We start from the raw sequence: 18,134 nt of genomic DNA, 5'->3' as shown, positions 1-18,134 counted from the left end.
TAGAAATTATAGAAATACTTTGATACTCGTTGGTAAAGAGCCACTGCCCCAAGACCCCCCAATTACCCTTTATTTCTAGGCCACCTGTATCCTCCGACCCTAGCAGGAGTCCCCTCCTGTCCCCATTATAAGGCAGAATGAGGCTTGGGACAGCTGAAGCTTCAGCACTATGGCTACTGTCCATTCTGATTAATCAGTTCTCATGCTGCACTGATTGTTAAATACTGACTTAAATTTTATATTGCCCTTGCCAGTATTATTGTTATAGCCTGTGTGACACTCACAGAACACAGTGAAAGCCAAAGACTGTTTATGGACTGTGTCTTCTCTTTTCAGCACAGCAGAGAAGAAACTAGTGACCTGAATAAGTACTGGGGAATCCTTAAGCATTTTCCCAATTTGGTTGCAAAAGTTAATGAAATTGGGACCCACGCTTAAAACACAGATATGGCTATAGATTTATTTTACGATGTAAATATAAATAGAGATATACTCTTTTCATTAAGACTAACCAGAGAACTGGATTCCATGTGGACCTATGTGGGCCAAGCAATTGGAAGCATATTAAAACTATTTTATGTACAAGCATTTATTGCTTTTGCCTATAAGATGTTGCTTATGTGGGAAATTAAGAGTCCAGTCCAATGCGTTCTTGGATATACCAGCCTACGAAGGTATTTAAAACCTAAAGTATATTTATTCTGCATTTAAAGGTGTTTAGAGACTGCCTGTGTGTTAATGTGTGCTCTGTGACCAGCACCATTTTAATGTTACCCCCCTGCACTCATTAATGTGTACATCGAAGGGAAGGAGAGCAAGGGATGATAAACTGTGTTAACTGCACAGTGTTCAGCTAAGATTTATCTAAGAAAGAGCAGTCTAGTGCATTAATGTGAATATTCAAAGATAGATGTTTATCTTAATGGACTCAGAGGTACTTACAAACAGCATAATTGCTGAAGTCATTTTACAGGGCATTTATTCAGAGTGATTACACTTACTCTTACTTTCTTTTATATAAAGAATTCCACTTCAAAGTTTAAGTGAGACAGGACGAGTGTACCCAAAGAACCATGGGTTCCTCCTAGGCTCTGCTCTGCCAAGGCTCTTTGGAAGTATGAGATACAAAACTCAAAATCTCTATTTTGGCACTTATTGGAATTCTTGTAAAAGGCTGGTTTATCCAAATGTTCAATAACCCCAGGTTCCAGATTACTATCTGATATTTTACTTACTTTAAACCTATAGTCCTGCAAATAAAGAATTTGACTCCCTGGTACCTAGTTGTGGAATTGCAACATATTTTGCTTATGGGCTTTTCTGGACCAATGAGACATTTTCTATCTTGAAAGATGTGCTTTTCCAGAGAAACTCCTGTTCTTTTTCCTTTACATTTGTTTTTATTTATATATTTTTATTTCAGAATATTACATGGGGTATAAAGGTTTGGTTACATGGATTGCTTTTGTACTGCTTGAGACAAAGTTGTGAGTGTGCCCATCACCCAGATGGTATATACATTGTACCAGTTAGGCATGATTTCACCCATCCTCTCTTCCCCCTTCCACCTGTTTGATTTCCATTGAGTTTTACTTCCTATTGTGCACATGAGTGCTGTGTGGTTAGTTCCACTTTAATAGTGAGTACATGTGGTGTTGGTTTTTCCATTCTTGGGATACTTCACTTAGGAGAATGCTCTCCAGTTCCATCCAGATTGTTACAAAAGGTATTAATTCATTTTTTATAGATGAGTAGTACTCCATGGAATACATATACCACATTTTATTAATCCACTCATGAATTGAGGGGAACCTGGGTTGATGCCACATCTTTGTGATTGTGAATTGTGCTGCAATAAATATTTGAGTGCAAATATCTTTTTAATAAAATGACTTTTTTCCTTTGGGTTAAATACCTAGTAGTGGGATTGACAGAACAAATGGTAGGTCTACTTTTAGTTCTTTGAGGAATCTTCGTACTATTTCCCATAGAGGTTGTACTAGTTTGCATTTCCACCAATAGTCTATAAGTGTTTCTTTCTTTCCACACCCACGCCAACATCCATTGTTTTGGGACTTTTTGATAAAAGCAATTCTCACTGGGGTGAAGTGATATCTCATTGTGGTTTTGATTTGCATTTCCCTGAAGATTACTGATGTTGAGCATTTCTCATGTGTTTGTTGGCCATTTGTCTATCTTCTTTAGGAAAGCTTCTGTTCATGTCTTTTGCCCACTTTTTAATAGGGTTGTTTGATTTTTTTCTTGCCGCTTAAACAAAAATAGAGACATAGACCAATGGAACACAGAGAACCCAGATATAAAATCATCCATATACTGCCATCTTATCTTTGACAAAGCAGACAACAATATCCACTGGGGAAAAGAATCCCTATTCAATAAATGGTGCTGGGAAAATTGGATAGCCGTAGGTAGAAGACTGAAACAGGATCTATATTCTTCACCACTCACTAAAATTAATTCAAGATGAATAACACACTTAAACCTAAGGCATGAAGCCATAAAAATTCTAGAAGAAAATGTTGGAAAAACTCTTCTAGGTATCAGCATAGGCAAAAAATTTATGAAGAAGACCCCAAAGGCAATCACAGCAACAACAAAAATAAATAAATAGAACTTGATTAAATTTTAAAAAAACTTCTGCATAGCCAAGGAAAGAATCAACAGAATAGACAACCTACAGAATGGGAAAAAATATTCACATGCTAAACATCCAATAAATGGCTAATATTTTCATTTTTAATTGACAAATGTATGTATTTACAGGGTACAATGTGATGTTTCAATACATATATACATTGTGGAATGATCAAATCTGGCTAATTAACTCATTTATCACCTTAAATATGTATCGTTTCTTTGTGGTGAGAATATTTAAAATTCGTTCTTTTAGTTATTTTGAAATATACAATACATTATGAACCGTAGACAACACACTGTGGAATAGATCACCGGAACCTATTCCTCTTGTCTTACTGAAACTTTGTACCCTTTGACTAACATCTCTCCTTTTCCCATTTGCACTCCTCTCCCCAGCCTCTGGTGACCAGCTTTTCATTCTCTACTTCTATGAGATCAACTTTTTAGTTTCCACACATAAATGAGATTATGCAGTATTTGTCTCTCTGTGCCTGGCTTATTTCACTTAACATAATTCCGTCTGTGTTGCTAGAAATGACAGGATTTTCTGTTTTTTAAAGGTTAGATAGTATCCCATTGTGTATTTTAACAACTTTTTTAAATCCATTCATCTGTTGATGAGAAACCCCCATTCTTAACAACGAGTTTGTAAACCCATTTCTGTCCCGACACCTCCAAAGATCAGAATTAATAATAATTCAACAAGGATAGAAAATACTTCTCCTTCTCCATCCCTGTCATTTCCATCCTTTAAACATGACTCCTGGCTTACCTGATTTAATTAGCAGATATTCTCTGAGCACCTACTGTCCATTTAAAATGTTTTTTGTGCCCCTAGACTCTGGTCTGGCACTATAGTAGTTCTGTGGGTGATTTCAAGCCAATAATATGTAACATCGCGATATTAAGTACATATCACAGAATAGTAACATCTCTAAGTGGCTGGTATCCATTTTAGTCCATGTAATTATAGCATGAAGTAGACATCATTGTCTCAAGTTTACAGAAGAGAAAACGAGGCTACAGAGTGCTTGTGATTGCCTGAGGCTCCCGCCATAAGTGGGCCCATGTTTTCTGATCCCAAAACACTACCTGTCTCTTAATATTATAGTTGCCTCTAGATGAGGTTTCTCCCTACCTTAAGTAACAACCAACTAGAGGGAAAATATCTTACATCAGAATGTAAGAAGTACTTTAAGTGAGATTCCAGGAAAGTACTGAGTTGGCATGTTGAAAGGAGTATTTTATTTATCCACCTTGGGATTAAGAAAAAGCTACATGAAAAAGTATTTGGGTTTGACTCTAAAGAAGGATATATAGAATTTCCTCAGATATAAGTGTAAAGAAGTGCAACTAGAGTTGGATAAGGAACAGCGTAAGCCAAAACATAACATCAGGAACTTAATGCACTTGTTCAGAGAATGGCAAACATTTATTTAGTAGTCAGAATGTGGAGGCATTTACAGAAGCAAGTGCTAGTGCAAGATAATGCTGCAAAGTTACATTCAAGCCCAGAGGTGGAGGATCTTGAATTAAAAAAAAGAAAAATTAAATCTGACTTTATTTGATAAGAAGTGAGATAAATTTGGACTAGGAGAGTAGGATGTGAAAGCTGTGTTTTAATCCTGGCAATGCTTTCTAGAGTTCATTGAAGAGGAGGAGGTAAGTATAGACAGAGGGTCTGGTTAGGGAATCTTAGGATTCATATATGTAAGTATGAAAATCACCTCTCAGTTCTTTTCTGGGCTTTTCCCTTTTACTGGACACCTTATGATCACAAGATGGCTGCTGCAGCTCCAATGTCCCATCCAAGCCCAAGGAAGAAGGGAATGCAGTTGGGCCAGCCAAGTGTTTCTCTTATATCAGGAATAGAAAAAGCATTTCCAGAGTCTTTGGCAGACTTTCTTGTTTATCTCTTTGTCTAGATCTATGCCATGTGGTCACTTCTAATTGCACAGGAGGCTTAGTTAGGCTGATCACATTGCCTTCCTCTCAAGGAGGAAGAAGGGAATGGACATTGACAATGTCTGCAATAGGTGCCCTCCCTGCTAGACTGTAAACTCTTTGAAGGCAGGGACCATGTTCCATCAGGCCCTATCTATGTCCTTCTTATGTCACACCCTTCTCTTCTCACCTGGTACTTGCCTGAACATATAAAAATCAGGGATGAGAAGGATTTGAGGAGCCACTCCTTGCTTGTGTACTAAGCACCAACCACCTCCTTTTGTGTTTGGGGTCTCCTGAGCAGCAGTAGGCATGTAGAAGCCTCTAGATATGTGTTAGGGAGGCTCTCTCCAGCACCTCTCAAAAAAAGAAAGAAAGAAAAGAAAGAAGCTAACTACATGCTCAGAGGAAATCTATAATGCTTAAAAATAGAATAGGGCCCGAGTGCATTCTTCAGTAATAAATGCATGAAAAGAAGCTTCTTAAATTATGAATGTGGCTTCTCTTGTTTATTGCCCAATAATCCTGTTTTATTGATTTCTGTTTACTTCCAATCACCTCGAATGAGAGACTATGATGCCTAGAGATCTTGATCCCTTAAAAGTTTGTCATTAAAGCTACTCTACTCTGCTGTATTTAGTTGTTTATTTTTTGCTCAAAGTGATTGAATCAATACATATATAAACAAAACACTTTTTCTTTTGCTCCCTGGAAGACTAGAGAGGGAAAAAAAAAATACAGAAAAGCTAAATAAAGATGCTCAGATAAAAAAAAAAAAAAGTCCCAGTAAATGACATATTGATTTCTTTCAAAGAGGCAGAGTATAAATTTAAAAAAAAACAAATTTTCTGACACAATTTTTAAAGATGCCACTGATTCAGCAGAGTCGGTCTTTATTGACTTTCTCTTCCTGGAGGGCCAAGGTGGAAAGGCAGCCCACTTTTCCCAAGATCAACTGGTCTCAAAGTTCTCAGAGTAAGTTTGCCTTACAGCCAACACTAGCAAAGCTCCTTGACTCTGTAAGATCAGTTCTCAACTCTGGTTTTGTCACCTATCACATTACCTCTCTGTATGAGGATATTGCAGGTTTGTTTTGTTTTGTTTTTCAGAAACTGATGTGATCATCATTCTTTGTTAAAGTAGTTGCACTAAACCCAGAATTCTAAGAATTGTAAAAAAGTAGGAAGAAGCAAGGGCTGTGGTCCTGTTATGGAATGTTCTCTAAGATGCTATTAAGCAGTGGTCTAGGCAGATACAAAGGGGGCTGAGGGTGAAGACCTGGGCATTTAAAAAGCAAAACCAGTATAGGAATGCCTGTGCTCTTTCCCTTCTACCTAGGTACCTTTGAGAGAATAAAGCTAGTTAAAACCCACAGTCAGGAGGCTTGGAGTGAAGCACAAAGGACCTGGTTTCAGAAACATAAACGATTTGTCATAATTTGAGTTTCTGAAAACTATGTCACACTCCTTTGGCCTGCTCAAAATCATTTTGCAGAACTGTTCTCAGAGGGTGGCTATATAATTTGTGGAAGCCAGTGCAAAATAAAACCAAGGGTCTCCTTATTCAAAAGGCAGGAAAAAGTGTTACTAGAAGTACTAAAATATAAAGCTTCCCCCCCCCCTTTTCTTCTAACGTCTCTCAAGTTGTTATGGTGTTTTTATTTGCTACTTAATGCCATTTAAGTAAAGAAATAGTTCAAATTTAAATTATTAGCATGAATATTACCATTCATCTTTATATTGTGCAATACCAGTTTTAAATGCAAATGTAAGAGCATTCAGCTCAAATGCAGACTCACCAAAATAACACAATTTGTATTTCATAGCTCATCTATGCATGTGTATTTTGTTCTTACCAGAACAGTTGAAACACTGCCCAAAACTAACTTACTGGTTTCTGTTTTGCTTCTTGATACATGCATATTCTATCAGCACTCTCCAACTTCAGCCAAATAGTGAATAAGGCAGACTGAAAGGAAAAGAGGTCTGTGTTGCCCTATCTTTCCCTCAAACTTCGTGTCATTATTTTTAATATAAGTGGTTGGCTAATACAAAGAAGTAAAAAAGGATGTGATAGGTTTTCTTTGTTGTGTTTCTTAGAACATGGTTGCCTTTTCTCTGCTTTCTAAGCAACTCTGGTTCGAAGGGAAAGCATGCCCTATCAGTGTTGCCAGTGCTTCTTCTTACTATTATTAACACACTTACCTGCTACACAGAAGGCATGGTATGAAATCCCAAGAGGGAGAAAGACAAAGGAGGTCGGGTTTACATTGAGAACTTATTCCTAGACACTATTGTCTAAGATACAGTACCAATCTCCCAAGAAGAAATATTGATGGATGGATTCAGATAAAGCTGTTAGATTTGGCCGGGCATGGTGGCTCACGCCTGTAATCCTAGCACTCTGGGAGGCTGAGGCAGGCAGATTGCTCAAGGTCAGGAGTTCAAAACCAGCCTGAACAAGAGGGAGACCCCATCTCTACTATAAATAAAAATTAATTGGCCAACTAATATATATAGAAAAAATTCATCGGGCATGGTGGCACATGCCTATAGTCCCAGCTACTCGGGAGGCTGAGGCAGTAGGATTGCTTGAACCCAGGAGTTTGAGGTTGCTGTGAGCTAGGCTGACACCACGGCACTCACTCTAGCCTGGGCAACAAAGTGAGACTCTGTCTAAAAAAAAAAGTGCTGTTTGACTCATATTACTTCAACACTTGGTAAGTCAACAGAATCCTATACCAACAGAGCGTCAGGAACACTATATATGGGTGGGGTGGCCAGGAGCAGGGGTGGACACATACATCGCATATGTCTCCTTGGCTTATACACATGCTCCATCGTCCCATTGAACTTCTCTTACAAAACACAAGTTCAAAGATAAATGATTAAGAATTTCAAAATAGTAAGAGCAAAGCATTAAACTCAGCATAGGGTCCATATGAGCACAAAGCCCTGTGTGACCTTATGGGTCTCACACCTGGGATTACACCTAGTATATTTCCAACACCCACTTTGGCAGTGAATGGGTCCTGTTTATGAACTAGAACAAGAAAAAAATATTAGCCTTGCTGTACAACAGAAATGATAAACGAATAGTCTTGATTCTCCATACATGGAAGTTCTGTTGTGTTTGCTTTCATAAATTGTTTTGAATCAACATCTAGGATGGAGTTTTCCATCTAATACTAGTTGCAGCCTGGGAAGTAACTAGTAACTTCTGGAGGGTAAGTAGGCCCATCTAGATTTCTGAATTTCTCATTCAACAGCACCTGAAGATGTTCCTTAACTTGGGATTTATTACATAAATCATATATCTTTCTTTGAATCCATCCTCCAATCTTTCTCTGTGGGAGGTTGGTATTATCTTCTCAATGTGAGTAACTAGGGCTAAATTCTCGATATAAAGCTGACCTCCTTTGCATTTTTTCTCTATTGGGGGTTCATATTCATGTTCTCTAATTGATCCTCCTTTTTCCCTCATAGTTCTAACTCAAACCTGCTGGCAGCAGATCGCCTGTATTTTATTAAGTGCCCTTTCAAATGCCCAGACCTTGCTTTAGCTTCTGCTATTGCTGTAACACCTATAGCTGGCTTCTCTAACATTACATTATCTAGCTGAATGGGAGATTTTTTTCAGTGTGATAATGAAAAGATAATCTTGTGTTTCTATCAGTTGTATGTTACATTCAATTAATTGCATGTGATTGTTCTGGTTAAGTTTTCTGTGCCACATACTAAGTTCTGGGATGTACTAACATTCACTTTCTTCTTGTGCTTACTTGATGTCTTCTTGAGCCTTCATCTCTTTCATAGAGAGCCAGAGGGAGGAAAAGGGGAAGGGAGTAGATTAGGTCTTTGGAGCTTCAGCTAAATGTCTGGCATTCCCTTACAATGGTTAGACCCTAAATACTCAAAACAAGTTTCGTGGTGAAAATAAGAGTTCACAGTGGAAACACAGCCAAGCCTTTCTGATTAGGAATACCAGAGAGGACAGCAACAATGAGAAAAACAGCTATCAAAGCCAGATTTTTATGTGTACATAATCAATAACCCCCACCCCCCATCTAGATTCCTAAAGATGGTGTGGGTTGGTGAGTGATTTTACTTTTTTTTTTTTTTTCAGTCTCCTAAATAATATGTAATTTCTCCAGGCCAAGAAATAAATTGAAAGGATTTAGAGGGATTTGCTTATCAGTAGAACACCACGTAGCATTACATTCCTTCTGCTTTTGGGAAGGTACATTGAAGTTTGGTTAATCTTCTGTGGTTCAATACTCCTCTTCCCTCTGCCAGGCTGCCTTGAACAACAGATTAATCCCTTTTCCACCCACTCTCTTCCCCTTCCTCCCCCCGCCCCTTGATCCACCCTTCCCTTTTTGAGTAAATGGAAGAAAAAATCTTAAAAGTGGGGGAAAAAAGAAAAAAAACTGCCTCACCACATTTATTTATATAATCCCAGAAGACATCAAGGATAGAAATGAAGGACCCCAGTCCTCGGCACAAAATTTGGCTAAGCTTAGCTTGGTTTTTCTACTGTTAATTAAATCTTGAGTTCACAAAGGGATTTCCTTAAAGGCTAATTCATTAGCAAAAGTCATTATAAATCATGTCATTCTTTTTTCTGCTCCAGTATATGCATTGTGGAAAAGAAGAAGAATGAGCAGGCTATTACAGATGGGTAGAGTTTTTAGGGAAGTAGGTGACACTGCTTGCTTGGATTCCTATGTAATCTGCTGTCTTTAGTGACAATGTATAAATAATCAATGTTTTGTTGCCATACGAACCACTTATGAACCCAATATTAAGTGTAAGCTTTTGTAGCTAATGCTTTAGCAACTAATCAGTGTTTTCTGATTTGACCAGGTTTAAATCTCAATAGTCTGTAAACTCCATGGGGACAGGGACTAGGTCTGTCCAGCCCCAGCACAGTGATTGGCACATCATAGGCAATTAGTAAACAATTGTTGTAGAAATGAATGATTGAATAAGTAAATGAATGAATGAATAAATAAATGCAAGAATAAATAAAATCATGTGTCCAGAATAATGTATGTTTTTTAAGAAACTCTGATTACTTAGCACTGTTACAATTACCTAATTTTGATCAGGCTAAATGCACATTGATCCCAGGACAATTCTCTTTAAAGCCTTGTTATTCCATTGAAATATGAGCAAGTAAGACATGCAGGTAGTTATATCTCACTTGGCAAGTGATTATCTCCACGAGTATGTAGACAGAAGAAAGGAAAGTAGTATCTTGAAAAACCCATGACGTAAACCCTGAAGGACAGTTTTATAACTCACAGGGTGTTGTTCCAGTCAAGATACTTTTTCTTAGCGTACTATGGGGGTACAAGTGTTAAGGTTACATATATTGCCCATGCTCCCCCTGCCCCCTCGAGTCAGAGCCCCAAGCATGACCATCCCCCAAATGTTGCACGTCCATCCCCTCCTCCCTCTTCCCACCTGCCCGACACTCGATAAATGTTATTCCTATATGTTTACTGAGGTGTTGATCGTTAATACCAGTTTCCTGGTGAGTACATGTGGTGCTTGTTTTTCCATTCTTGAGATACTTCACTTAGTAGAATGGGTTCCAGCTCTATCCAGGAAAATACAAGAGGTGCTATATCACCACTGTTTCTTAAAGCTGAATAGTACTCCATGGTACACATATACCACACTTTATTAATCCACTCATGTATTGACGGGCACTTGGGTTATTTCCACAACTTTGCAATTGTGAACTGTGCTGCTACAAACATTCGAGTGCAGGTGTCTTATGCACATAGATGTAGGATTCGAGGGTCACCTTAGACAGCGTCTTAACAAGACTAGAATTTGTCTCCATCATTTGGGACCCGGGACCCATCTGATGGCATGCCCCTATCTTTCACACTTGAGTGTGACAAGTTAAAGTCACTTATGCTCCATTTTGTCATAACAATGTCAGTTGCTGCTTTTGAAGATGACTCTAAACGGGGTGTTTAATCAGAATAAAATGATTGTATAGGTCTCACATTCATACAGTCTCACCACGTTCTAAGATTATCTGTCTTTTGGGCTTGAGTTGAGTGAATGGTGGGGATGGGGGAATGGGGGGGGTAGATAATGGCTTCTAACAAGCTTGCCTGAGCTCCAGGGTTTTTCTATCTTTGGTTTAATATAAAACTCATCCAGGAGTGGGTGGATGTGCACACACGTGTCTCTGTATTAGCACTGATCAAAGATGAGACTATGCAATGGCAACAGTTCAGTAAAGAAAGTCTTAATAGATAAATTTAAAATGAGGTGGTCAAACTTTTCAAATCTCATTAAAAGTTATAGGTTTACCCAGAGTCAGTGAGTGCTAGGCAATTGAAAATTATCTCAGGCATCTTTTATTTAAATAGAGGGTGAATGCTCATAATGAAGCTGAATTAGAGGCCCCCTCCTCGCCCCATATGAGATACTCCAAGATTCAACTCCATCTCAGAATGGAAGTGTAGAGGGGAAAGCACTAAAACCCCAAGCATTTGAAGGAATTTAATTCTTTTTAGCATGGAGCAGCTACAGAGATATATGGCTGTTTTCTGTGGGACTTCAGAATATTTATGGGCCTTTCTCTTTCCCTTTTTCACTGGAAGAAAGGAGATCATTCTTGAGTGTGTTATTTATAATTTCATAAAGCTGTTCTGTGGCAGGACTTATTTTATCAAGCTTAATCTCAGTCAAATAACTGTGCTTCCAAGGAGCTGGGTGGAGAAAAATGATTATCCCCCAAAATGATTAGCCTATTACCCGTATAAGATAAAGGGCTGAAGGGTGGAATTTGAAGTTAGAAAAGGCAATTTGTCAGTAAGGAGGGGACATAGTGAAACTGTCTTGAGCATTTCTGATCATGGCAGTAGACACTTCTCTCAACACCAAATAATGGATAATAATGAGGAACAGTGAGGAACCATTCCTGGGCTGAGCAAGGGTAGAGCCCTTCAGAGTAAATAATTAGGAGCAGGTGATTATAGAATCAATAACTCATTGGAGGAAAATGAGAAGTCAGATTTGTGAAACTGAGGGAATTGGAAGGTAAATATACTCATAAATTTCCCTGAGTGGGCAGAGTTTGGAGCTTTCTTCTGTCTCAGTTTTATTCTAAAGTAATTTCAATAAACATTGGTAGGAAAAAAGAAGAACATAAATGCAATAAAAAATCTTTCAGGAAAGGAATATAGAGGGCTCCTGCCAGAGGGATATTTTATTGAAAGTTATTATAATACCTATCTTTAGTTTTATGAGTCCTAATACAGAACCAAGTAATTTCAACATGTGGATTAAAAATATGAAATACATATTTTAAAATAGAGTAGTATGAATTATTATTTTTAATATAAAACTTGGCTAATATGTAGGGGCAGAAGGAGATTTTCCTCCTCTTGAGAAAGCAAGGTAAAATATTTAATCCGCACTATGGAGAAACACTGCAGTCATATCCATGCATTGCATTCTCAAACCATGTGTACTAGTGTCCACAGGAATGTGACAGGTGACACTGATGAGAGGTGGGGAGGGGAAGGAGGACAGAAGTCTGACAGGGCAGGACATTAAATTCTTGCTTATGATCTAAGTTTTCGAGAACAACATGATAACTCGAGTAGCTGTCATACTGTCATTTTAGTTCATCCTTTGGCTCCCGTCATCCTGTGCTGTTTGTGGGGGTACAAATGCACTGTGCATTTATTTTCATGCCTCTGAGCCTTTGCAAATGCAGTTTATTTCACATGAAAAGCCCTTCTTCTCCAGCCCACAACCCTTGCTTTCTTCTCCCCTGCCTCACTGCCGCCTGTCCCTGATGGCTCGTTTTCCACTTGTCCTCTGCCTGGACGATATCTCTGCTCTCCTGCTAGTTGCTCCCTCAGCACCTTACGCTACTGTTGTCACAGCATTCAGTTTACCGTGTCAAGTTTGCCTGTTTACTTGGCTGTCTCATCAGAGACTGTGAATTCCCAGAGCAGAGGAAATGTGTCTCGTCTATCACTTTTTGTCTCATAACTCTTACAGTGCTTGACACGTAGGTGTCCAATTAACATTTGTTAAAGTGATCAATAAAAGAATGAATGAATGCATGAATGAATGAATGACAAAAAGCACCTTGATGATATATTCATATACCAGTGTTAGGGTATCTAGTAGCCTAGCCACTATCAAAGCTATTTGGTTTGTGGATGATCATAGATTCTTTTTATTCTTCTTTGAATAACTTATAGATAATATTGGTATTTGACATAGGGGAATCATAATATGTAAACACTTTAAGCTTAGTCATTGGGAATTACGAGAGCTTTAGACAATAATTGTGAGGGGGGAAATGTGGAGAAGATGACATCGAAAGCGCCTTGATGAACATTTCCAACATAACTATACGAATAGAGGAGTTTCCTAAAGCAATACTATTAGCTGAAGAGATATCAATGGTGGGTAGTTTAAAATAGCAGAAGTCATTACCAATGTCTATAACCTTGGTTGCTGTGAGTCCTAGAAGAGTTAACATGCATTAACTGCTCAGCACAAAACCTAAATATGGCAAGTTTTTAATAAGCGACAAATGTTATTAGTAGAGATGATTCTGGAGAGCTCAGATATCCATTTCTTCGCAGTGCTACTAACTACTTTTTAAGAGATTAGAAGTAATTATGTAAAATGGCTGTGGTTATGGGAAAATACACACACAGCCTAAAGCTACTGCATTTTGTTTAAAGACAAAAGGCCATAGGTCTGTTCTACTCATAGCAATTCTATGTTGAGTCTGTGTATATCTGCAACAGTGAAATGTGCTCCACCAGCCATGGGAAGTGATCATCAAAGAAGTATGCTTTTCCTTTCAAGTTCAGCATCAGACCCTGCTGCACTTGCTTATACCTGAGGAAGAAACCAGAGAGAAAAAACAAAACCTACTGAAAGAGAGCCCTGGGTTTTCTTAGAGTAACTTTGAATCAAGTTGCCATTACTTTAGATTATGATCCTAAGCTGCTCATATTATCCAAAAGCCTTGGTTTGTAATTTTGGTTTCCTGGATGTCAGGGACAGAAGTAGTAAAAAAAAAAAAATTTTTTTTTTTTAATGTAGAATTAGTAATCCTGTATCCTTTTGCAAATCAAGACTTGATGCGCCTGGCACAGTAAGTCCTTCTTAAACTACACTGTGTGCTGTGGTAGGCATGGCCAGGGTTGGGTGCCAAGTTCTCTAGGAAAAATATTGGCTACCACGTTGGGTAAGGAGGGATTGAGATGTTCACAGTTGCTTTGGGAATTTCAGTTGGCTGTGGCTCTAAATGGTGATGATGAGGTTTGAGGGACAAAAAGGAAGAAACTGAATTCATAGAAGACCCATGCTGATTATCTGCACCCAGAGCCATTGGAAACAGATTATCTTTCAATGACATTTTAAACTCTTTATGAGTATATTTTTCTTTATTACTCCTCATGACAGGTGTAACCAGAAAGGGTGTGTGTATCATAAAATAGAGGTAATGAATTATCAGCAACATAGAGCAGTTCTAATAGGGTATGAATCATATAAAATAGATTGCACGGGCATATACCAAATTTATTTAATTTAGGAGTGGCTACTGGGCTTATAATTATTGTGTATAATTTGTTGGTTAATTTATTTAGTTACTTAGTGAAGTAATACACACACACACACACACACACTCAGGTCACTTTCTGACTCTGGAGAAGTTGGGATTCACAGTTGTGTTATGTCTAGAGTTAGGCTCGTTCTTACTACACTCTGCTAGACTGCCTCCCTTTTAACTTTCTCTGAGTCTAGGTACCATTTATAGGAGCTACTAGAAAAATATGGTTCTGTGGTCTGGGAGGACCATTATATTCATACATGTTTGTATAGAAGATAACAGAAAACAAATCTCTGGCAAGTGGGGCACAGGAAGGGTTCCAAGTGGAGAAAGGGAGTCGGAACATGGAAGAACACAAGTGTGGGGTTTTTAGTGGCTATTAGGGGCCCATTCTTGGCATGGAATAATAGGTTGGATGGGCGAGGCCGGTGGGGCTGGGGACAGTGTCACTCAAACCACAGGGGAGAGAAACTTAGTAGTATTAGGGGAGGCTGGAGGAAGCTGAAAGGAAAATAGTAACCTCAATCTATATTGCTTTTCTGAAAAAAACAAATTTCCATAATTTCTTTTCCTAAACTTTTTTTAAATTGACAAATAATAATTGTACATATTCATGGGGTACATAGTGATGTTTCAGTATATGTAATGCATAGTGATCAGATCAGGGTAATTAGCATATCCAACATCTCATACATTTATCATTTCTTTGTGTTAGTAACATTCAATATACTTCTAGCTATTTACAATTGTATAGTATTGTTAAGTGTAGTCATCCAATACTTAGGAACATTAGAATTTATCCCTCCTATCTAGCTGTGAGTTTGTATCCTTTAACAAATCTCTCCCTATCCCACCCCTCCCTCTTCCCTTTCCAGAATCATTGATTTTGGCCCATACTCATGAAGATATCTCCGTCAAGTTAAAGATTTCACTAATGTTTTTGTTAATTCATGTTTTGATTTCTATCAGAGTTATGTCTTGTTTTTACACGTTTGCTCAATGGCCTTTATAAATTGCATTGTCTTGACCTTCTGTTCTTGAAAGGAGCTCACTAGATTTTCATTAACTCACCAGTTTTCACTCAATATTAGGAACCAAAGCGCCACATGGCAATTCTGCAAGGTCCTTACAGTCAAGACACTGACAGTTTCCCATTGAATACCCTTCAGAAGTGTGTTCTCACCCTCTTTTTCATTACTGCCTCCCTAAGGAGCTTTCCAGACTTTTTTTCCCCAAGTGCCCTTCTCCTGCAAATTTTTAATAGCAATAATATATTATATATTCATGTATGTAACTGTGGGCTTTTGGAGGGTCACAAACCATTGTAAATATTTAAGAATTTTTCCCCAGTCCAAATCAATTTTTGCTACCTTGGGGGAGGTATTGCCCTACAGAGAATATATGCTGAAGAAGTATCAGACAATGATTGCGGCTCTTCCAAAATGGCGTTTGAATCATATAATTATATGATTCATATAATTACCTTTTTCGTTTGTACGGTTAACACTTATTCCCTTACCTTCTCCCTTCCCTAAGTAACTGGAAGTGGACCTGTGTGGGTCCCTGTACTAGCAGGAAACACCAAGGGAATATGCCCACCATTTCTCTAACACAAATAATGGTATCCCAGTATACAACTATGAGTGTCACCTGCTGGAACTGAAACATACAATTCAGCAGCATCTAATTGATAAAAAACAAAAAAGTATGTTTGAAAATTCTTTTTTCTGCTAACCTTCAGTAGAAGCAGGATTTGAACTGTCGCCCTATCAGATGTAGAATAAAGATCAATAATGTTTTTTAAGGCACCTCTCTGCCACTGTCAATTGAATGAATAATCTAATGTGGTCTTTCTACTGGTCTTTGCTGTGTCCAGTAATTCTATACCTACTGCATCTATTTTAAAAGGGATATTTTCTGGAAATACTGAGCATATGGGTTGTCATATGTATTTGTTTACTAGGGATGCCATAACAAAGTGCCACAGACTAGGTGGCTTAAACAACAGAAATGTATTTCCTCACAGTTCTGGTGACCATAAGTCTGTAATCAAGGGGTTGGCAGGCTTGGTTTCCTCTGAGGCCTCCCTCCGTGGCTTGTAGATGGCTGTCTGCTCCCCTGTGTCTTCACAGGGTCGTCTTCCCACTGTGTTTTGTTTGTGTCCTAATCTCCTCTTTTTATAGGGACACCAGTCATGTTGGATTAGGGCTCACCCTAAGGACTTCCTTTTAACTTAATTACCTCTTTAAGGCCCTATCTCCAAATATAGTCTTGTTTGAGGTGATGGGGGTTAGGACTTCAACATAGGAATGTCGGGGGGTGGGCATAACTCAGCCCATAATATAATGTAAGACCAGGCAAAAGACGCCTATTGTGAGCCACAAATGCAGACTTTAACTGAGATGTATCTGTTCAAACTCCCACTATGTGTTTTACTAGCTGCATGTCCTTTAGCAACTCACTTAACCTAACTTCAATTCTAATTAAACATAGAATAGTCATCCCTGTCCCAAAAGGTGGTTGTGAGAATTGTGTCTAATTAATTAATAATTACTACAATGAATAGGTATAGATACATGCCGAGCACAACATCTGGCTTATAGTAATTGCTCAATAGAAGGGAGGCAGTTTCCTTATTACCTTTTCTTCTTGAACATGGATCTGGACTTCAGTGCATCAGGAATAGGATCAGCAAGTCAGTTAATGTTATTAGCATAAAGGGAAATAAATGGGCATTATTGAGCAACTATAATGTATTGTACTCTTAAACACATAGTAGGCCAATGTTTGTTTTTTGCATAAGGCCTGTAGATTCATTTATTCATTCTGCAGTATTTACTGTACATGCAGTATGTACCAGGTACAGAAAGTCATCTTCTCACCTACTGTGTGGCAAGGGCCCTTCTCACTGTTAATACTCACAGCCCTCTTTATTTCTTGCAATGGATTCCCTGGCATTGGGGAATTCCTACAGGACTCAGAATTTAGAAAGTGTACCAGGTTGAATTACTATTGTTGCAATCAAATTTCTTTTCTGCTGTCTTCAGAAACAGCCTTACCTGTGTTCAGGGCTGCTGTGTGGTGTCGCTCTGCTGGTCCACATTACTAATTCAGCTATTGTAGCAATTACATGAAGGAATTGCTGCCAGTGATAAAAGCCATTATGCTGTCCCTGAACAGAATGCATTCAATAGCATTCATTAATTATGCCAGCCTATAGAGTCACAACCACCAAGTCATACTCTTGAGACCATACGCCATATGCATTGGAACTCTCTCAAAGCCACAGTGCATTTCTGTTTTGGCCTGTCCTCTTGCATTGCCCACCCTTTACAACAGCCCTTCTCCTGTGCTTCTGATTCTCACAACTGAAATTAAAGTCAGAATAGAGTCAGGCTGCACAATGTCATTTGTAGGGATGAGTTAGACTTGAGCCTCGTGGAACCACCTTGGGTTACTCAGCTTTACAGAAGGCCCCCATAGATTGTCTGGACCCATAGCCATTCACAGCTACTTAAGGGTTAAAAATTCTCTATTCTACGGCATGCCCTCTCTAGAGAAAAGAAATAATAATAGTGATGGGAGACGGGGCACAATGATGAGTCTTTGATGCCTTTGTTCATGAGTTTCCTTATCTCTCTCTTTCTCTTTTCCCTTTCTTCCCCCCACCCTGTTATTGTTTTCTTTGACATGAACAGCCAACATCAGATGACCTTGTCTCATCTGCTGAATGTTCAAGTGATGATGAAGACTTCGTTGAATGTGAGCCCAGTACAGGTAGGTCAGGTCAGTCTTGTTTTGCTTGCTTTCTTTTTTCTTTTGCAAAAAACAATACATACATATATGTGATTATACATGTGTTTTATATATATTATAGTATGTTAATGTGTGTATATTTTCTGTATCTATATATGTAC

At 38.4% G+C, this 18,134-nt stretch overlaps 1 protein-coding gene across 23 annotated transcripts in view; it reads left to right on the top strand.

The window, feature by feature from the left end:
* NRXN3 (neurexin 3) overlaps positions 1-18,134 on the top strand; it is a 1,566,790-nt gene that overhangs the window by 1,481,584 nt on the left and 67,072 nt on the right. For 12 of the 23 annotated variants that reach the window (XR_012919693.1, XM_076003830.1, XM_012756836.3 and 9 more), the window contains one exon: positions 17,916-17,994. Coding sequence is in view for 22 of the 23 variants with exons in the window: in XM_076003830.1 (XP_075859945.1) it covers positions 17,916-17,994 (79 nt within the window). In the remaining variant the exon portion in view is untranslated. Of the gene's footprint in view, positions 1-17,915; positions 18,004-18,134 lie in introns of all 23 variants that reach the window. The other 11 variants (XM_012756837.3, XM_020286125.2, XM_076003824.1 and 8 more) reach the window with 1 other exon arrangement.

Source organism: Microcebus murinus, chromosome 6, assembly GCF_040939455.1.
Source record: "Microcebus murinus isolate Inina chromosome 6, M.murinus_Inina_mat1.0, whole genome shotgun sequence".
NCBI lineage: Eukaryota > Metazoa > Chordata > Mammalia > Primates > Cheirogaleidae > Microcebus > Microcebus murinus.
The sequence above is the reverse complement of the archived record's forward strand: the minus strand, read 5'-3'. Positions and strand labels throughout refer to the sequence as shown.